This window comes from Camelina sativa, chromosome 17 (assembly GCF_030686135.1).
Source record: "Camelina sativa cultivar CO46 ecotype springtype chromosome 17, ASM3068613v1".
NCBI lineage: Eukaryota > Viridiplantae > Streptophyta > Magnoliopsida > Brassicales > Brassicaceae > Camelina > Camelina sativa.
The window spans coordinates 20114311-20137687 of NC_141896.1; the positions used below are offsets into that span (position 1 = coordinate 20114311).

The 23377-nt window shown below is 32.4% G+C and overlaps 3 protein-coding genes across 3 annotated transcripts; 1 reads left to right on the plus strand and 2 right to left on the minus strand.

The window, feature by feature from the left end:
• Positions 1-1737: 1737 nt before the first annotated feature.
• On the minus strand, positions 1738-3683 carry LOC104757350 (F-box/kelch-repeat protein At1g30090). The gene is made up of 2 exons (XM_010480079.3): positions 3471-3683; positions 1738-3223 (listed from the first exon to the last, which is right to left on the minus strand). Exon 2 carries the CDS (start codon positions 3101-3103, stop codon positions 1907-1909), a length of 1197 nt encoding a protein of 398 aa, XP_010478381.1. The 5' UTR covers positions 3104-3223; positions 3471-3683; the 3' UTR covers positions 1738-1906.
• Positions 3684-7250: 3567 nt separating this feature from the next.
• Positions 7251-10172, minus strand: LOC104757351 (uncharacterized). Its single transcript, XM_087497066.1, has 6 exons — positions 9933-10172; positions 8810-9090; positions 8591-8723; positions 8196-8507; positions 7758-7982; positions 7251-7650 (listed from the first exon to the last, which is right to left on the minus strand). Exons 2-4 carry the CDS (start codon positions 9058-9060, stop codon positions 8412-8414), a joined length of 480 nt encoding a protein of 159 aa, XP_087353192.1. The 5' UTR covers positions 9061-9090; positions 9933-10172; the 3' UTR covers positions 7251-7650; positions 7758-7982; positions 8196-8411.
• Positions 10173-18579: 8407 nt separating this feature from the next.
• LOC104757352 (putative 9-cis-epoxycarotenoid dioxygenase NCED5, chloroplastic) lies at positions 18580-20733 on the plus strand. Its single transcript, XM_010480080.3, has one exon. It carries the CDS (start codon positions 18677-18679, stop codon positions 20456-20458), a length of 1782 nt encoding a protein of 593 aa, XP_010478382.2. The 5' UTR covers positions 18580-18676; the 3' UTR covers positions 20459-20733.
• Positions 20734-23377: the final 2644 nt, after the last annotated feature.

Below are 23377 nucleotides of genomic sequence, written 5' to 3' on the forward strand. Positions count from 1 at the left end.
TTTTGCCATCGTATTAAATAGCAAATGTATATGTCAATATGCGTATAGTGTATTGTCAATATGTGTATACTTTGTATTATGATTGAGTTGAGGCTATGAATGATAAGATAACTAGATAAGCTAATGAGAGAAATGAAAAGCAAAAATGCTTATTGGTTTGATTAGAAGCTCGATAAGATTGGATTTCATCTTCGACGCTTTTTATTTATTTAAGTTTCTTTTAGGCTGTTGTCCATTTCGTAAACAGTATTAGTCCAACTTGGTTATATATTATACGAAAATCATAATTAATGATCAACGCACAATTAATTAATTTGTATTATACATAATGTGTGAGTATTATATACATAACTATCTTCTGATAGATTTTAGCTCTCTTATTTGTGAGTTGGTAAAAAATTGGTAGATGAGAAGCACAATAGTTTGTTAGTTACCTCTAACTAATTACAAATGTAATTAGCAGTTTAGTAAGGAATCCAAAGTCAAAAAGTACTACACAATACAAATGAAGGAGTGCGATGGTAGATTCTTGAAGCCGCCGGGCGGAGCTGTGCAAATTGTGGATTTTAGACCAGCTAAATCTTGCAATCTCTTTATCCACAACAACTTTAACATTTTTCTTTAGGCTTATGCAATAAGGGAAGACGATCCCATATCATGTTGGTTTAAGCAATGATCCAAACTGCATCCAAAAGCTGCAATTTCCACAATGCATCTACAATTTTTGTCTTTTCTATCTACATAATTTTTAGTAGTTAATAACAAACTAACCAATAAAAATTTTTAATTTAAAGAATTCCAGACCGTGAAGAGTTAGATACTCTCTTCCTACCCAGCTTGGATAATGACAAGAAGTTAGAAGAAGCATACAACCAGATTTCTGAGTTAATTAAGGAGAAAGAGGAGAATACCAAGACAATCCAATACTTGAAGGATGTTACTGAGAAGCTTCTCAACAAGTTCCCGGAGTGTTGTCCACATGAAGACGAAGATGATGATGAAACTCAAAATTAGAGTTGAGTGTTTTAATCTAACAAGTTTATTGTTGTAAGATATCCAAAAAATGGATTATTAACAATAACTTATATATATATATATATATTTTTAGTATTTTCTGATTTTTAATTAATTTAGCATTTTTGATTTTTAATTAATTTTCATTATATGTATTTTAAATTAATTTGACAAAATTTTGGTCGGAATATTTTCAGTAATCGGTCGAAAAATAACTGGTCAGAAACTTAAACGGTTGTATAACCGTGGGTAATATAGTCTCGACCGATTTATACCGTCAGAAATCAGTCCGTCTTTTCCTAACCGAAATCCGACCGATTTTACCAACGAAATTCTAACCAACGTTTCGGTCGGAAATTTCCAACCAATATTTAACCAAACAAATTTCCGACCAACATTTCCGACCAATTTAGTGTCGTTACTTAATGGTTGGAAATGCCTCTTTCCGACCATTTTCCAACAAATTTGGCCGTTGGAAACTGCTATGTTTTTTTGTAGTGATTATATCAGAATTTTCCCTAATAGAATCTATGGCTAAGAGAGTTTGATCAAATCCCTAATAGAATTTTAGTAGTATTCATGTAATACAAACTTTTGAATCAGTAGTATGAAATATACTGTGTGATACAGACTTTTGAAGTATGTCTGAAAAAATTACAGTCTTATTAGCAAAACAATGTACTTTTTTTTTTTGTATATTGTCTGAACAAACTTGGAACAACATTTTCAATCCATGTATATTATTATATAACACTTTCATTCGGACATAAGTTATACACACATATGCATATGATACAATAGTACAAACATCATGGTGCTTGTAAGAGACATGTTTACTTATTCATAACAATATGGTTTACAAACTTTATGTAATCCAAACCAACCAGCTCCTTTAAGCAAAAAGAATCTGCGAATTCGATGGAGTTAAATCTGCATAACGCTCTGGCGACTTTACAACCTCCCACCTCACACCAAACTTCTTCTCCGACCTCCAAATACTCCCAACCGCGAGATGAAGGTTCCTGCCAACCACATATACTCTGTTTCCATAACAGTTAACCGCAAACGGTCTACAAATCTGCTCAGGCAATTCCGGTCCGTTAATCGTCTCCCAAGAATCTGTAACCGGATCATAAACCTTCATCTTCATTCTCTCTAGCTCCGACACTATAAACAACCGATCATATATCACAACACTCGTCCCTGTCCATCCTTCTCTTAACCCCATTGGCATTGTTTCCCATTGATCAGTCCTCGGATCATAAACTTGACCTCGTGGGGATACAAAGAACGGCCATAACCATCCTTCGGTCACCAATAGCTTCCCGTTTAATACCGCTGTGTCATAAGACGCCATGTGTGCGACCATGTTCGACACTGGCCGCCATTTACCATCCAAAGGGTTCAAAACCTCAGCAGAATCAAGCTCAAACAAATCCGCAGCATTCCCACCAGCTGCATATATCATCCCGTCGATCACACCACTAGCAAAAAACGACCTCGCGGTTATCATTTTGTTAGTGACAGTCCAATGATTCCTCACCATATCATACTTCAACACCAAATCAAGAGGGCAATCAGAATCCGAAACCATACCACCACATACAAACATAGTACCTTCACGAGGCATTGAAACCGATCTGAAACCGTGAGGACACACTTTGTCTCTACAAGGCATAGCAGGGATCTCGTGCCAAGTGAGGTTCCTCAAATCCAAAACCTTCCATTGGATTTTACCAGTGCATCTACTAAACCCAACGACGAACAGCCACGGGTCTTTAAACCCGAACTCCTTACGCTTAGCGAAAAACGTGTCTTTAGTACCAAACAAGAGATGCCATCTCTTGCACACGGATCTACTTGACACATGGCTTTGCACTGGAACCCTTAAAAGACAGTTAAGCGCAACGTCGTCTGGTAAACCCGGAATCAAAGGTTCACCACTAAGAGACAGTTCTAGTTCCGATGACCTATCGAACAATGTCGATTGAACAGATGCAGCTACTCTAAACTTGGGAGATAAAGTCATCTGAGAATCACCAAGTTTATGCACAGCTGCTCTTTGAGATGAAACCCTTACCCTCTGCATCTTCTTCTCTTCACACTCAAATTTGCCTCAACTCCAGATTCTAAAGACCAGTAATTTACTATTTAAAACATCGGGAAAAGCTCAAAGTTTCCAACTTTGGTTCATCTACTCTTGTTCAACCTGAAATGAAGAATCAGTATAATCACTAACACTAAGACTAATCAAATTCCAGATTCTGTAATAGAAATTGATTGAACTAACTAAAAATTCCAAATTCGAATTCATAGAATCAAAACCCTAATAGAAAAAGGGGCAAAAAAAAAACCCACAAGAAGAAGCCAAGTCGGTGAAAGAAACAGAGAAACAAGTGATCGAAGCTAAAGAACATAAAGAAGACAAAAATGATCAGATAATTTCATATTCTTACAGAACATAGGGCGGCGATAGATATAACAACACAACACTGTTGTTTTTGCTTCGTCGCGAATCTTTCAGCTCTTCCTTTTTGTTTTTTTTTTTTGGTAATCGAGAGAGAAGACGTGATCGTTTTGGGCCAAAATTATAATATATGCTTTTGTTTTATAACAATTGATAATACATCTATATATTAAAAAATGTGTGTGTATCCATTTCTTTAGTTATTTTTAAGTAACTGCCGCACATCTTTTCTGTAGATGTCCTAATGACAGTTCTCTTATAGTAAGTTGTATTAATTATTATCTTATGAAGTTAATAAAGAATGATTACGTGAAAGAACTGTAAATTAACAAAGAAAGGAATATACGAATATATTTCCTTTTGCGGGTATTCTACTTAAACGGGCTTATTAGTTGGCCTACGTGATATTATTGGCCCATTAAATAAATGGCCTTGTTACATTTGGTGATACAAAAGTACATTTTTATCTCTTGATAAAATTTTCAAGTTCTTTTTTTTCTTTTTTTTTTTCATAAAATGTTAAATTTGATTCGAAAAAAAAAAAATTTGTACAACTAGTGAAACATGTAAGCTGAAAAGAAAAAAAAAATCTTTATACTAGAAGCTTAGATAGTGTTGAAATTTTCAAGTTCAATTTTAGATAACATAACTTAATTCATCTGATTTTATTAACATTATGCGCAACAAAAGAAAATACTTTCAATCAAGTGTTAGATATTCTGAAATATTTTGAAGGTAACTAAAAACAACTAACAAATGAAAGGAATTTGTAAATATTATAAATAAAGTACGGGTATTCATCTGATAATGTAGATGTTTATGATTAAAAAAATGTAGATAATTTATAAAGATTCATGATTAAAAATCACATCATAGATAAAATGTAAAAATAATCTATAGATCTATATATACATTTTTGGAGACATTTATAAAATAAATCCTGAAGTTGGCACTTATTTACAGGCATGCCATTGACATTAAATAATTAATTTAATAAACAAACTAAGTTCTATTTATATTCAATTTTTTTTATAGAAACGAAGTGTTTTTAAAGATAACAAACATAATTGTAAATGTATATATATTTTATTTCTTTACTAGGATTTAACCCACGGTACACCGCGGAACAATATTTTTAATTTTAAAAATTTAAAATTTATATTGTATTTATTTATTATTTTATTATTGTTTTATTAATTTTAAAAATAGAAAATTTTACAGGTATTTGATATAAGTATTCAAAGTATATGATTTTTGTAGTGTTTTCAAAGTTTTAACCCGTGTGGTATATGTATAATCTAGTAATACATTTATCTCTTGGTACACATCTAAAAGTGTTTAACAAAAAAAAATTCCACTTAACTCCCTATATGAGATTAATGCCAACCCGTCTCACTAAAATCAAAATAAGTTTTTGCGTAAAAAAAATAATTTAAATAAATTGTTTATTATACATTCTTTTTATAGATATATACTATACAATTGAATTTTAAATATTTCAATTACCCATAAATATAATAGATTTTGTAAATAAAAATTACAGTAAAAACATTAAATAATTATTTTATATCGCACTATGTGCGGGTTATTACTTAGTATGGAATTAAAGGTGATAGACTTTCATACAAAAAAAATTCCATCATATTTTTTTATACTTCTTCTTTAATTAATAAACTTGAAACTAGGCTTATCAGAATTTAGTTAAAATTTATGCGATAGAAAGGTTTTGTGTTTTTATATATAAAGGGATTGATTAAAATATTTAAGTTACTTATGTTCTTGACATCTGGTTCAGATGGTTTTACCAAATTAGCATATTTTTATAGTTTATAATTTTTTCATGTCAATATATATAGTTTATGATAATTAATATAATTTTAATTTTTTGGTACTTAAAACTCAAAAAAAAAAAAAAAAAACCAAATTATATGGGGGTTTTCAACATATTTAATGTGACATTTTATAATTAGATTTTCGGTTTAGGAAATTTATTAATGTTAATATAATTATGGAGATTGTAAACTTTTGTTATGGAAAATATGTTGTATATCATTTAAATTTGAGAGATTTTAGCATCCATAAAAATAGTTTTTGAGATTTAATAGGTCAAAACTTTAATGGGTAGAGTTGTTTTTAGAAAAATCGGAATGTATAGATGTTGTTAAGATTTTATGACAATAAATGTAACAAATGTTGGTTAATTTAAGAAAGTTTAGTATTTGAGTTTCTCTGCAATGTTATTTATGGAATTGTTTTAGGGGTTAATGTTGTAAAAAATATTAAATAAGTAAAACTTAAAGGGCATAAACCAAAATGTACTTCAAAAATGTTAATATAGATTTTATAAGTAGGTGAATGAAGAGGTATTGTTCTTTAAAAATTTGAAAAACTGATTTGACAAAATGTGACTTTGAGCCTCACATACTAAATTTTACTTTTACGGGTTTCGTATGATGAGTTTTTGTAGATTAAAAATCTTTAAACATGTTGCGTGATCCGCCTAGCATGGTGGGTTTGGACTATAGAACAAACACTAAAACTATTAATTTATTTCATATACTATAGATTTGTAGTCATAGTTTGGAAAATTAACTTATAAATTATTTAGTATATGAATTACAAAATAATACACATACTACAACACATTCTTAATATTCAAAAAAAAATGTATACACATAAAAATATACACTAACATATCATATATGCATATACCTCTGTTTAATTATAGAAAACAAAACTAAGTGTTTTAAGATTTTATATTCTATCTAATAAGAAATTTAATGTAATTAGGTTATAAACTGTATAAAACGCAAGAAGAAGAAGAAGAAACATTCTAAACAAAATTATAAATTAATTAGATAAAAGTTAATTAATTAGGAATTTGAAAACTAAATAAATTAAAAATTATTATTTAAAATACAATAATTTATAATTTAGTCTCGCGATTTACCGCAGGTGAAAACCTAGTTATTTTAGTAAATATGGAGTCCATCACAAAACCAGTTGGCAGGAGACACTCATTACTAAATATATTAGTTTCAAATTTTCCAAGTTTTGATGTGGGATTTATTCTAATAGATTACTAATTGAAATCTAAGCTAGTTTAAACGAAATTATGTTTTTAAAAGATGATTCATCAACTGTGTCGTTATAATATTTGATAAAGAACATGGAATATAAAATTTGAGATGCGCTAATGAATCATGTGATCATCTCGTTATATGCTGTGGAGATTATTTTGAATAGGACATATAATCTCATCTTCCGTCAAACTCGAAGATGTTCCTTTTTTTTTCGTCCATCGAACATATTACACTACAAGAAAACATTCAATTTCCTATCACAGTTTACGAAAAAAAATAGAAGGAAACACCTGTTTTCTACCATTTTCCTTTGAAAAATAATAGAGGTAATCGCCTGAAAGAAATCGGTTTTGGATGGAAATTCGAAGTAAATGTCCTTCGAAAACGCTTCGAAGGAAATGTCAAAGGTAAACTGGAAGGAAACATGAAGGACAATGATGACCATTTTCCTTCTATATTTTTGTAGTAAAATATTTCCTTCCAGTTTCCTTCGAAATGTTTCCTCTGCATTTCCTTCGAGATCTTCCTTCTCATTTCCTTCGATATCTTCCTTCTCATTTCCTTCGACAGGTTTTCATTTGAGTTTCCTTCGAAATTTTCATTCTAAATTCCTTCGAAATTTGTATTCTCCTTTCCTTCGAAACTCGCCTGTTGTGGTCATTTTAAAATCTGATTCACTTTTTCAATTTCTCATAATCAATTGTAGATTTTTTTTATTGCAGTTTAACATTTGACGATGAAATTACCCAGTCTTGTACACTTCATACATAGATAAATTCGCAATTCGTTTTACAAAAATTATCATGTTATTTTACAAAATCATTACAGAAAAAGTTATGGCTGGGTTTCATCATCTTCCTCCATGATCACTGGGTGGTTAGGTGGCCGTAGGTCAGGAAACTTTTGTAAGAGGAGCTTGTTGCATTCCATGAGGTACTTGATCTGAGCATCTTTTTGGAGTTCACGTGCCTTCAAAGTTTGAATCTCCTCTTGTAACTTAGGAATCTGGCGTGGTTGAACCATACATGAGTCCTCATTGAAAAGGTTACCAAAGCAATAGAGTTTTCCTCTTACCTTGGGAACAACCTGTGAACAACCAATTGACAATCATTGGATGGAGATCTTGATTGTTAGAAGCATGCCATAATTGATAATCTTAGAGTTCATAAGTTTGATGTGTAAGATTTACTTACTTTACGCATGATAGCATTTATCTCCTCTTGAGTTAGAGAGATTGGCTGAGCCGAGTCATCACCTTCAGTTTGAGACTGGCATTGAGATTGGACGATCTCCATCTCTCTTGTAGCCTTCTCAAGAATCTGCTTTGTCTTCATATCACTAATTGTGTTCGTTTTCTTGTCTAAGTGAATTTGTTCCATGAAATGAATCATATTGGGTGCCTCTCCCAGCTCAATTGTCTAACACACATGCAAACAAATAATTAAAACCAGAAGAACTAGTCAATAATATTAATGGAATGAGAAATCAAATTCTAATTCAAAGATCAGAAGTGCATATTTAAGTAGAAGTTAGTAATCAAATGTGGAAACCAGAAGCAACATATAATTGAAACAACTAAGAACCGTAACTAAGACATGTAAGAGTAGGACAACTATAACAGAACCACTTACCATCTCATCTCAACGTCTTTCATATGTTTTTGCACCGTTGTTGTGTTTAGCAACACCTAAACCTCCTCTTTTACTTCCACGGTTCTTAGAATATTGGGTTGCCAACTTGATGGTTTTTTCATTTGTCCATATCTTTATATAACCATCAAACAAACATTTCTTTGCCTTCATCAATTGTGGTAAGTTCTCTGGACCTGCTTGCTTCCATTTTCTCTTTCAGTCACGCATATTGGCTCTAAAAGAAGCGTTTGCTTGCTTATTGTAATGTGTGCGAACATACTCGGTTATGCTTGAGTTCCAGTTAAACTCTTGCTGAAAATGAGCAAAAGATTTGTTAGAAACCACTAATCAGAATTTTTCACTTAAAACATTTACCAATTGAAGATTATACTTACCGCAAATGCTCTGAGCCATCGGTTCTTGATTTCTAGTGGGAGAGACCGATAAGTTGGATATGGTTTTGGGAGATCAGATTTCAGCACTTTTAACAGTTGCTTTGTTATCTTCCCAGTTTTGTCATGTCTAAACCTGCAATGGAGTTGAACAACCAATGAGCAGAAAACTTGGAAGATGTTCAACAAATTCTGAGTAATGGAAAAAAATAAAACGTTTACCATATATATGTTCCTTCACGGTCTGGACATAGAACTGGGAGGTGTGTGCATCCTGGGGCGATCAACAAATCATTCACATCGGCTAATATAGGGACAACGCCATCATCATCACTCTCACCTACTTGTGAATAGGAACCGAGAGCAACACTTGTACTAGGCATCGGTTGATTGTGTGGCTGCTGAAACCTTGAATGATCATTGAATGAGTAGCTAGGTGTACTGCTATCATAATTGTGTTGCTGTTCTGCCATGTAACGTTCATAATCCAGCCGTGTTTGTGGCTGAAAATTTAAGAACTCAAGTTAAGTGGAGTGCTATCTTAAGTGGGAAAATTAATTGCAAAGCTAATTTCAGTGTTAGAGGTTTTGTTAAGTGAAAAATGAAACATCAGCAAATAATTTTTCTGCCAACTTTCAAGAAAATAATCTAAATTTATAAACAATCTCTGTTAACTAGTAGATTTGCTTTGGGGTAAACATCAACAAAAATTTACTTTGGGGTAAACATCAACAAAAATGAGTAAATTATAAACACACCCAATTAACTAGTTCCCACAACATTCAGAAAAGAATCTAAATTTAGAACAAACTTTCAAGAATAACATACTGGGGAGTGTACGGCGGCGAAAAAAACGAGAAATCTCCGTTGGGACTCCTAAACTTTCTTGTTAGCCATGAGATGGGATAGAAGAAGAAGTGAGAGGCTTAATTAGAGAACAAAATACTTAATCGAAAAGGATGGGTTTTGTCTTTATGAAATCTGAAACTCACAGAGTCGGGACCGATGAGTGACCTTCAGAAACGGCGAAGAATTGTATTAGGGTTATAAAGTTAAGAAGAAGAACCTATTCTATTTATAGGTTCTGGATATGCCTGCATATTTTCTCTATATGCATTATGAACCGTTTGAGCTGTTCCTATATCCTCTTCTTCCAATCTAGATTCTTCAACTCTCTCCGACACATTTCCACTAGTACTACCCACATGGTATGCATCATTTTCCCCATGATAAAACCATACTTTGTAACTTGACATTATTCCATCTCTATAAATATGTATCCAAACTAAATCTTTGTCCATGAAATTATTATTGTTATAAGATGGACAAGGGCAAAACATCTTACCACTTCTTAAGCAGCTTTCTTGATTCAAAGCGACGTTCATGAATTCAGTGAGTCCTGCTGCATACTCCCTCGTAAGCATCCCATTCGGAAAGCCTCCCGCATATCTTTCCATATCCAACCACGAGCGGAAATTATTCATGCTTTCTCTTTAGAACAAACTAATTTTATAATAAAATATTTTTGCTTGAAGCGTAATCTTTTTTTTTTTTGCTTGTTTGTTTTGTTGTTGTGATTTTAGATACGAATGGATGTGTAGGGAACTAAATTATATAGGGAAGTAAAGATCTGATTCCTTCTCATTTCCTACCAAAAAAGTTTACTATTTCACCCACCACTCACCCGCTTTATATCCCGCTTGTTTTAACGTGCCGACATCAAAATTATTTTTCCTTTATTTTTCAATTTCCTACAAATATTTCCTATTAGATAATATTTGAAGGGAAGTAGAAGGAAAATTTCCTTTTAAAATCCTATGACGATATTTCCTTTAAAAATCCTACTTGTTTCCTTCGAATTATATTTTGAAGGGAACTAGGTTTTAACCCACGGTACACCGCGAGAAAAAAAAATATATATATATATTCATATTAAATTTTTATAATTTATAATTTAGTATTTCAATTATGTTATTAGGTATTTCAATTATATATATATATAACAATGTTTTGTTTTTTATGGTTTTTATTGAGTATTAAAGTTGTGTGATTAAACTTTTGGTCGTCCTAGATTTAACCCGTAAAACATAAATAATTTAGTAAAAAAATTTATTGTTGTTTATTGAGTGCAACTAAACAATTATAAGTATCAAATGATATTAATATTTCTATTTAACTAATTATAGATCGGACTAATTTCAATTATAATCCGTTTAAACATTTGATCAGTGAGCTCTTAAAATAACTGTTATTTTGTATTGGTGCGCTTTAAATAGTTATATGAATATATTATACAGACTACAGAGAAATACTTTGAAAATTGGTTGTATCATTTAAATTTGAGAGATTATAGTATCTCTAAAGATAGTTTTGAAGATTTTATGGGTTAAACCTTTAATGGTTAGAGTTGTTTTTGGAAAATGTGAAATGTATAGATATTGTTAAGATTTTATGGCAACAAACGTAACAAATGTTGGTCAATTTAAGAAGTTTTAGTAATTGAGTTTCTGTGCAATGTTATTTTTGGAAATTTTTGAAGGGTTAATGTTGTAAATAAAAATTTAAATAAGCAAAACTAAAAAGACATAACACAAAATGTAATTCAAAAATGTTAATATAGATGCAATGGACATTTTTCTTCTAAATTCTTTATGGTTCTGTTCCTTTGATATTCCTTCTGTTTTTCTTCTAAATTTCTTTCGACAACCAAATTTGAAGAATTTTGGAAGGAGATTTCTTTCCGATTTTTTATGTACTCTATGGTAGGATTTTTACTTCTTATTTCCTTCCAATGTTATGTTTGGTCACATAATTGAAATTTTTTGGTAGGAAAAGTTTCCTTTCCAAACCTTTGGTGTCTAATATCGTAAGAAAACATCATGTTTTCTTATAATGTTATATCTAATGAACTGTATAATATATGAATATGAATAATATGACCATCTTGCTATTTTGCAGAGATATTTTTTCTGGACGAATCTTTTTATGCAAGTAGGGTGGTACTTCACTTTCTTTTAAAAAAAAATAATATAAAAAGAAGATGCGACCAATAAATTTGACGATTATGACCATTGCTTGGTAGGTATTGGCCGTTGGTAGTTTTTCCGGTGAGTTCTTTACAACCATAGGATTCTCTCAATTATTTATAATGGACAAAAACAAATACTAGTGTATTGGTTTTCAATATTTTTCTCCAAAACATTAAATGTTGTATATTTTCGATTACTCTCAATCATTCATAAGTTTTAAGTAATCAAGCACACAAAAAATGAAAAAAAAAAAAAATCAGAAAATGGTCACGAAAAGATATGCATAAAGATCGTTCCATGTGCCAACAGTATCCAGTATCGGAATTTTCTTGAATAATGCATGTATATGTCGGATTCTTAAATATTTATGTAAATGATTTTGTCTCTTTGAAGTAGTAATAGATATAGACATGAGATCTTTCTAATGACAAGTTGTAATGATAAGTTGGTGAGTTTTAATTTATTGTACCAACTTAGTCTTTATAGCCGTATGTGCAGTCCATGTGGCTAACCGAATTATCCCCTATTTTGGTGTGTTTTGATGCTCACCATGTGTTAATATTTGGTAATCAATCTAAGGTGTGTGTATAAACTATAAAGTATACATATATAACGGGAGTGTTCAACGCTACAAACCATTTCAATTCAAATCGAATAAAAGGAGATATATAATAATCAAGTTGGAACTTAATAATTTAGACGTGGATTTATTTCTGTTGCCAAAAAAGGTACCGAAACTGAAAACAAAAAACTAAGCATAAACACTTTTATTGGAGAGCTAAATTTGAATTAAAATCAAAGTTGTACTATTTATTATCTTTGGTTTCAAATGTTTACTTTAACACCTGAAAAAGGTATTTTGAGTCCATATCTACCTGATTAAAATCTTTGATGCTAGGTCAAATCTAATGGATCAAGCAGTAGCATGATTAAACCTTCTTAAAGACCTATAATAATCCAATCAAACCTTCAACATGTCAACTATATATGTAAGCTTATGTGAATTAGGGTTCTAAAATGCACTCCTTACAAATAAAGAAGACCCGCGTATAAACAAAAGCGGCGGGGATAGACCAATAAAAACTTGACCAGATGTTAACAATAAACGAAATTTCGTACTTGCAACAATTCTCTGATTAAGCTCAATACTTCTTTTTGCTACATAGATTGTTAGATATATCATATTGTGTTGTAAAATATTTAAATGTGTCCTTCGCCCGTATACTTGTATTTGTATAACGTATGAAATATACCCTAAAACACATTATCACATGCTATACTACAATGCAGTAGCCACAATAGCTTGTTGTGTATCTTATAGGAATTATCAGGGTGATTTTAGGGTTTAGATCGATGAGTTGTAGAGATAAACTGTGAAACATTTAATAAGGTTCGTTCATCACTGCCGACAATGAGCTAAACGAACTAAGTCGAAATGGTGAAGCCAAATGAACTAAGTCGAAAAGACATACACTATGAACAAAAAAAAAGATGAAAAAAGGTAGAGACGAAAAAAAAATCTATGTCATGAAGCACTACGAAATGAGTGGAAGATGCCTTTAAAATCAAAAGTTTAGAGAAACATAGTACAATTTGTCTCCAAACGATGAAGCCACTTGTTGGATGGTCATATTCACACCAATGAGATTTCTTTTTACTTTGAAAGCAAAGTTGGCCAATGAGATCTTTTGTTTTTTTACGAGTTGTCTGCCCATTTCTTTTATTTCTTCCTTTCTTTTCTTTTGTAGTCAACATATAATTTTAAACTATGGTTGTTAAACTATATGTACCATCGAGCTTATACCATCACTAAACCCTAACAATAGAGAGTTTAAAAACATGAGTTTCCTTTGTTTCTAGTGGTCTAATTCATTTACTACCAATCATGAGAATTAATCCGAGTTTGATATTCGGATTCTCTCTTCTATATAAAAAAAAAGGTCATTCTGATTGTTCACTTCACTATATCATATACACAATCTTGTGATTGTTTTCTACTGAGAGACGAGTGAAAACAAGATGATATAGAATAAAATAGACCTAATGGAAGACACATTATATATTGGAACAAGTGTAAGAAAAACAATTCTTAAACTAAAAAGAGATACATATACTTGTCATTGGCGTTAAAGATTGAAATCACATACAAAAAATTGAGAGACCATTCATGGAAAGTACGAAACCCGCCCTTAAACATCATATTAATGATTTACAATGAAGTTTTCACATTACTATATGGCATCAAATATACAGGACCGAACATTCCATACAATAGGACAAAAGATAGAGAACAAATCATCAGAAATACAAAATAACATTAATATACAGTTGAAATATAATATATATATATATATATATATATATATATATATATATATATAAAAGACAGTGCCATTATGCATACAAAAACTACTGATTGAAACTAACTTTTCAAAGTTGCTTTCAAGTCCACCTAAATTGGAGTGATTCAGACAGTGGCAGTATCCGGTGCAAAAGCAAATTTGAAAGCCTCTCTGATCACTGATATGATCTGTCATGTTGTTTACTCATCAAGAGGACAAACTTGTGAACAACTTGTATGCATATATATTATATATGGATGAATGATTTTGGAATTGCTTCACTTGGTGTATATAGAGTGGATAAATCTTCCATTATTTATATTGTTATCACTCTTAATTTATACTTTTTAATGGATTTTTTCTATAACATATTTCATAAAATTTGAAATTCACGGTTGATATAATCATTGTTGTTTTTGAATATTGAGAAATGATAAATAGGAGTAGTCATTGCTAGGAGTACACAACCACAACTTAAATCTTACAGGTACGACCAACATTACTACAACCAAGTTTTACAACACGAACATATTCCTGCCGACGATCATCTAATTATTATTGGTATAATGTATTATTTAATAATATTTAAATCGATTTATGATTTGAAATATCTCTTTTATCATCTTTCTAGAAAAAGAAAAGAAAACAAAAAAAAGACTCGTGATGTTTTTAGCATCCTGTCAAAATAAAGGGCACGAAATGATGGTAATTAAGCATCTAGTGAAGAATTTTATATTAGCTTGGATTCTGCCCATGTAACATGTTTTTTGGTATTACGTAGTGATTTGAAACCCGCATAATTATAATAAAAAATGTTAAGAAAATATTCAAGAAAATATTGGCTATACAAGAATCAAAGGGTCGTGAATGTGTATATATAGCAAATGGACATCATACAAGTCTTCCTACTTTTACCAAATTTTAATAAAGTTAGGTTTGCATCTCAACTAAGAACCAACGGGACTTTTATTCAAGTACAAATTACCTCTTGCCAACCCAAAAATTGACCCTACACATGATTCTCAATTCTAATGTAATGTGCTGCGACAACAGCTTTATATACATCTACTTGCACCACTACACATGCACTTCTATATATTTCTATGCATGTATCAATGTCCATTTAGTTGCATACTTCACCCTCTTGTCAGTTCATGATCAGATCGTGTAGCTTCATTAATGTGACAAAACATATCTGCATCTGCATGATAGGATATGATCATACGTGACTCATGACTCAAGTGGACATGGTTGGCTCTTCCATGTTACGAATCAGGTCGAAATTGAAAGGTGAAGAGAATAAAGTAATACAAAAATGCCATGAGTAGATCCACTTATTATCAATTTTTTCAAGTTGAAAATTCATAAAATTTTACTCTGTGTGATTTTGTGTATACACTTGTGTTCTTTACATGCATCAATTTCAATGCATGATATTATACAAGTTTTGCAGAATAAGTTTATAACCAAGAATTATTGTTAGACATATAACTAAAAGTTCTGAATTAAAGGTCATGCAAATTATGGTAAAACATATATCTTTGCTATTTAAAAGCGTTCATATTGGTTCATAATTTCATATTATTAATCATGATTGAAGAATTTATCGTGTGAAGACTAGAATAATATGTACTTAATTTCAAAAGTGAAACATTATGTGGGATCGTTAGAAAACAATATATACCGTTCGTATTAATTTATTATATATATATGGAAAGAATGTGTTAGGCAATTGACCATGATCTTCTATGGGGTTTGTTAAACGTTTTACGATAGAACTTCTTCTCTAGATAGTTGTACATTTGCTTACATCTAGGAGAAGACGCTTATCGTCTAAAATCGTTATTTACTTAGCATGTTGGTAAACTTTTTTTTTTGGTAACCATTTACACATACATATATGTATATCTCATATTTTCTTAAAACATACATTATACATAACTCTATATGAAATGTTGTTTTATAATTAAATTTGTGCATGCATCATGTGATGTTTTTAGTACTACACTATAGAGAGTGTGACACATTAATTAAACTTTCTCTTTTTTAACATTTGATTCTAAAAATATAATCACATGAAAAAAAGGATTTAAAAGAATCCCACTTATTAAATATCGTAATTCTAAAGTATAATTTTGAAAGACAAAACAAAAACAGGGAGTAGGCAAGAAGGGAAAGGTAGGACAAGAGTGTTGATATACGACAGTAACATTAATCTCACAACCTATTCATCAGCACACCTCTATTGTCTCTAGAGATCTCTACTCTTGTTATAAGTTTCCTCAACGTGCGAACAACATCATATATTCATATTACATGCCAAAACATAAATTATTTTGTAACCGAAAGAAAACACTAATACAAATATAAACGTCGAAATGGTTTCATATATAGTGTAAAAATTCAGTTACTATATAAAAAAAAATTAGTTACTAATTAATACAAACAAATATAAAAGAAATTACTCAACCACGCAGAGAAAACTTATGTTGCAAGTACATATAATTAGAAGATTCACCGAAACGACGTAAGAATAAACGCCGAAAGGCATACCTAGATAGATTGGTCTACACATAGAATAATCATTCTGACATTGCAATATATATATACATAATTGGTTATGTTTAGTAAAACATTGACAGAATTTGGATATGTTTAGTAGACTATTAATATGCAACTGGGAATTAAGTTTAGAAAGGGTGACATCAGATTCATGCACCCATCTCTTTGATGACTTTTTGTCTTCAAACTTTTTCTCTGGCCTCATTCACATTTACAGTATATTGTTATCTACATGGTTTTTAAAAATTACTAATTAACATGAATTATAATAAAGTTAACGACACGTAACATTTACTTTTGAGAAAGTGAGAGCGTCATTAACTCCATATATATATTCTTGCAGTTGTAATTCAACCAGAAAAATATGTCTTTGGGTTTGAAATTTAAGGAAGAAAAAAGAAAAAAAAAAAATATAGAGACCCAACGACCAAATTAGTAGTCACGTAGAAATTTAGTCGAGTGGACCCAAGCAAAATTGTAAGTCTTTTTTTTTTTGTATATGCTACGGCCCACCTGCCCAACATAATATCACGTGGACCGACCAAAATAAAACTGTATTTATATTCTTAAAACGATTTGCGGAAGATTCTTCGCATTGCTTTTTTCGTTCAGTTTAAATTTCCTAGCCGATGCATGCGACTCCGGTCGTAACCGTATGAGAAAAGGAGAATTGTTATCCGATATTCCAGTAAGAGTTCAAATTTTTACAAAATATACTCTCAATAAACGTAATAATTCACCCACATATTGTTATTGATCAATCTATGTCTATATATACATGACTTTCCGGTGAAAAATTAACAAAGAATTGTTCCAGTAAAAGAAAGATGTTATAGTATCGTTCGCTAGCATGTAAAGTTGGTAGATATCTTCGATTTCTCTTCATATATTCAGCAAAACCAACTAGATATATTGTAATAGATACTTTGAGATTAGTACGAGCTTCAAATCAAATCTTTTGACTACCTAGAGAAAGTTCAAGTTTTAGTACATGTACATGCGTGTAATGTTCTTATGCACGGTTTTCAGGTTTAAAAGGTCAAACTGAGATTTTCAACACTTTTTTATTATTTACGACACCACTCCTTTGTGACATTTCAGATTTATAGGATACTAGACATGCTATATTTTTTATACACCATGCTAGATATCATCTTTATTCAATCCATCATCACAAGAAAGTATGAAAAGGCTTTCAAATCAACCTAGTTCATATTTGGGATACTCACACCAAAAACTAAAGAGCTAGAGATATTGAACACCCTTATATATTCAATTAATGACACCAATCTATCTGCAGCTTATCAATTAAAATTAAAATGCATAGATTCCATACTGGTTAATTAGTTCTATCTTATTATGACCATTTTACGTATATACATGCATTAAGTAGTTTGATTAATATATAAAAAAAAATGTAAAGATGAGAACTAGACATTAAATTTAGAACAATCTTGTCCTGGTTAGATCAAAGAAAAAATATCGTCTGTATTTTAAAGTCTAGACGATTTGAATCTTCACAAGTTCGCATGCAGGTGATAGTTTCGAGTTTTCTGGAAGTTCTCACGCCCGAATCATCAAGGAATCAACATATCGCCTGTTGCGTGTCGATTTACTGTATGTTTTCATATGTTACATATACTTTTAAATCTGTTCGTTACAACTTACAAGCGAATTAGATAACTCTACAATATTTTCAAGTGAAATAAGTAAAGAAAAATATATTTAATAGTTTTATGTAAAAGAAACGGACATATTCAATAATGACGTAACCTCACGTGCATGGTCAAAGTGATAAGTTGAGAATCATTTCCCCGATAGTTTTGCTATTACTGTAATTTACCATGCAAACTCTTAGTGATAATTTTTACTAATTTGTTACATACTACTTTGTAGACTAATTTCCTCAACTTTCTTTAATTAAAAAAAATAGTTTAGTACTTTCGGCATTGGCTTCGAGGAATAAATATAGTATTTATTATTAATATGATCACTTCCTTTGTTTATTATATAAGTAAAAAAAGAAACAAAGTATTAAAATACAAATATTTCTGAGTCCCAACCTCAAAGCAAAGTCTATATAAACTCAAACTCTCTCTCTCTGAAATTCTCAAAACCTCTCTCAATCTTGTTTATTTTGAACTCTTTAAGCTCTCATGGCTTGTTCTTACGTATTAACACCAAACCCAACCAAACTCAATCTCTCATTTGCACCGTCCGATCTCGACGCTCCTTCTCCGTCCTCCTCCGTTAGTTTCACCAACACTAAACAAGGACGCCGTAGTAAGCTCTCGTCAACAAACTCATCAATCTCAGACACCACTACAACTCTACTGAATTTCCCAAATTACCCTTCTCCGAACCCCATAATTCCCGAGAAGGACACTTCACGTTGGAACCCTCTCCAACGAGCCGCCTCCGCCGCTCTCGACTTCGCCGAAACCGCATTGCTGAAACGCGAACGTTCTAAACCCCTCCCTAAAACCGTTGATCCTCGCCATCAGATCTCCGGTAACTACGCTCCGGTGCCGGAACAACCCGTTAAATCGTCTCTCTCCGTTGACGGAAAAATCCCTGACTGCATTGACGGCGTTTACCTCCGTAACGGCGCTAATCCACTCTTCGAACCAGTTTCTGGTCATCACCTATTCGACGGTGACGGTATGGTTCACGCCGTTAAAATCACTAACGGAGAGGCGAGTTACTCATGCCGGTTTACGGAAACCGAGAGATTGGTTCAGGAAAAACAAATCGGTTCGCCGATTTTTCCTAAAGCCATAGGTGAGCTACACGGTCACTCCGGTATCGCGCGGCTGATGCTGTTTTACGCACGTGGTTTATTCGGTTTATTAAATCACAAAAACGGAACCGGAGTTGCTAACGCCGGTTTGGTTTACTTTCACGACCGGTTATTAGCTATGTCCGAAGATGATCTGCCTTACCAGGTCCGTATTACCGACAATGGCGATTTAGAGACGGTCGGAAGATTCGATTTCGACGGTCAGTTAAACTCCGCCATGATCGCTCACCCTAAAATCGATCCGGTAACGAAGGAGATGTTCGCGTTGAGCTACGATGTCGTTAAGAAACCGTATTTGAAATACTTCAGATTCTCGCCGGACGGTGAGAAATCGCCGGACGTTGAGATCCCACTCGCGAGTCCGACGATGATGCACGATTTCGCGATCACCGAGAATTTTGTAGTGATTCCGGATCAACAAGTTGTGTTTCAACTCTCCGATATGTTTCTCGGGAAATCTCCGGTTAAGTACGACGCAGAGAAAATTTCCCGGTTTGGGATTTTGCCGAGAAACGCTAAAGACGCGTCGGAGATGGTATGGGTTGAGTCGCCGGAGACTTTTTGTTTCCATCTTTGGAACGCTTGGGACTCACCGGAGACTGACGAGGTTGTGGTGATCGGATCTTGTATGACTCCGGCGGATTCAATCTTTAACGAGTGCGATGAGCAGCTCGATAGTGTTTTGTCTGAGATCCGGTTAAATCTCAAAACCGGGAAATCAACGCGAAGAACTATAATTCCCGGTTCGGATCAGATGAATTTAGAAGCTGGTATGGTAAACCGGAATCTTCTCGGAAGAAAAACCCGGTATGCCTACCTAGCGATAGCTGAACCGTGGCCTAAGGTGTCGGGTTTCGCTAAAGTTGATCTTTCTACCGGAAAAGTTAAAAACCACTTTTACGGCGGTAAAAAATTCGGTGGTGAACCTTTTTTTTTACCAAGAGGGTTAGAATCTGACGGAGAAGATGACGGTTATATTATGTCGTTTGTTCACGACGAGGAGGGTTGGGAATCGGAGCTTCAAATTGTCAACGCCGTTACGATGGAGCTAGAAGCAACCGTTAAATTGCCGTCAAGAGTACCGTATGGTTTCCACGGCACGTTTGTGAATTCAGCTGATATGTTAAACCAGGCTTAGTATGAAGTAAACCGAAACCGGTTAGGGTTTGGTTTATTGTGCAGAGCTAGGCAGATTTTAGATTTTTTATTTCTTTATTGAGAAGATATTTTTTTGTGATTTTTATTTGGTTCGAAGCGGTGGGAGCCAGCTTGAAGCTTGTGTAAGTAGAAGTTTTGCTTGCTCAGCTGGTTTCTGTTGCATTTTTTTTCTGGTGTATTAATATAAAATTGAAAATTTTGTTAATTACATTAATTAGTGTGTCAATATACTACTTCTCTTCAGTTTTTATTGAACTACTATTCTTAAGGAACTACGACTAATCAACACATGTGTCATCAATACATTTATTCTTCTAATGGCATAGACCATTTGCACACATAATGGTTTTGAAACGGTATTAGTTTGAACTTTTCAAAATGAATTGTTTTGGCCATAAGCTTTTTAGTATTCTGTGTTGTAAGGAAATATCATAACGATTAAGTCTAATGGAGAGGAAAGATACAAAATACTTTCAATAGCGAGAGTGATTGGTGAATAGGGTCCTTGTTGTCTCGTCGGAACTTACATAACTAGAGGAAAACTGTAAAAACAACCGTAGATCAAACGACTGATGAATTGTATTACGGTCGAAAATATTTTAAAATCATAATTTAATGAACATATTAGATTATATATAAATATATACTGTATTAAGGGTGATTTATTGGTCCTTGATCCAAATGTAACACGTGATAACATTATAATGACATCAATGAATTCGATAAACATTTTGGGGGCCGCTATAAAACGATAGTTTACCACACACACACACACACAAATAATAAGACGTCAAACTCATTGCTTTTGTATTGCACGCGACCAAACTCATAAAATTATCGTTTTTTTTTTTTGTGGGTTTATGTCATGGTCTGATTCAGCTAGGCATATATATTATATATTTCGAACTACTACAAAATTTTACTTCGCTGCTATAGATTGTTGAAAATAGTTTATATCTTGATTTGCTAAAATAAAAAACGGTTGCTGCATCAGTTATTACACGTACCCGAAAAGAAAAAAAAAACCATTCAAAGAGCCACCATCTATAGCACATATCTAGACTCTAAACCATCATCAAGTCATGGATTCTTGCCATTAGTATTTACAAAAATTGAAGACACTATAATTTGCCTTAAACATTACAAAATGAAGATACATATCTCATGGACCCTCAAAACAGAAATCATTAATGAAAAGGCAGATTGTTGCAAAAATCACCATAGATATAACGACTTGTCGAGTAAGGCAATCAAAATAGCTGTCTAAAAGCTCGATGCGGGGACAGTTTGTGCCGACCATTGTGTGAGTAAGGACCATAAATAACTCATTGGTCACCTTTTGATTAAAAGATGAACTTTCAATTGTCCCTGTCCAAACTGTTGTTTTGTTTTTTTCTTATATAAACAAAACGATAAATTGTCCTGTTTGTAGGACATCGTTACAAAACATATGTGCTTTTGGAAGTAGGAACGGTTTCTTTTATTTTCGTCTTTTTTTTTTTCGTTTTTGTAATAGCCTCAAATCACTCAATAGCAAAAAGTATTTACACTATATAGAAATAGAGATGGTGAACATTAAGAAAATCGCAATATAATGTTTGTCCAAGTAAACAAACTAGATAATAGCACGTTTTAGCATATTTATCCCTCGCTAGCATGAATTATGCATTGTAAGATAAATAAGGCTCACCTCCATACTTATAAGAAAAAAGAAAGATAAATATCCCAATAAACTATTTTCTTAGTTAATGTTGGTTGGGTGACTAAATGCTAGCGAGGGTAGCTTGAATTCATTTCTATTGGATCTGTTTCAGCAAAAAGTGTAATTAAGGAAGGAACTAAGGAAGCATTCTAAAATATCGGCTGTCAACTGAATGCTCTTTTTTATGTTTTTTTTTTTTTTTTTTTATCATTTTTCCAAGAACAAAACGCCGTCCATGTGACATATATAAATTGTTATCTTCTTTATTCCTTTTCTTTTTTGTCGACAAATGATTCATTATCCGATTCATTTGTAATACTAGTATAATTAAGAACTGAGAATCTTCCAATTAAAAGACAGCGACAAATTCGGAAATGCTTAGGAAAATTTGGTTTGCCAAAAATGAATTAGAACTGAAAATTTGTAACTTATTTTGGTAAATTAGATGATGACGGATATGTAGTATTATTATATAACTCGTAGAGCTTCTCTTGAACTACTTGACTTTCTTAATTTTTTTTTTTGGGTCAAAACTCTTGAAGTACTAGTAGATATATTTCTAAACGGAGAGAAAGTAGAAAATCAATTTAAATTGGATAAACTCATGACAGATGATTGGAGGGATGGTCACGAAAAAGCAGTACCCTCGATTGATTAACTGAACCACTCATGCTAATGATGCAACAAAGATTTCTCTTTTAGTGACGAACTTCATAGTTGCGTACGCTTTTCATACTGTGTAAAGTCCCGCTTTTACTGTTTAACTATGTGCCGAGTAAATTTCAATTTAACCACATGTTTGTCTTCGGATCGATGCTGGCATTTAGTCACCCAACCAACATTAAAACATAATATGGCTCGGAGATTATTTATGTTAAACTTATCCCATCGTTTGTAGTTTTTCCATTCAAACAACGTAAATGTAAGAACATGATGATAGGATCATGATCCAATGAATGAACGGGAAAGGCGATCCCATCTTTGCTTGGATTTGAGACATTGGAAATGTCTTTGAGACATTGGAAATGTCTTTTCCTGCAAGATTCGTAGTCAATTAATGTTGAAGGGATAAAACTAATAATTCGACGGGTGGTCAATTTATTTTATTGTTGTGGTACCATATAACCACTCAAGAAAGCTGTCTTCAAGTTTGTATACTAATTTGATTTACATAGTTACGAATGATCATCACGATAT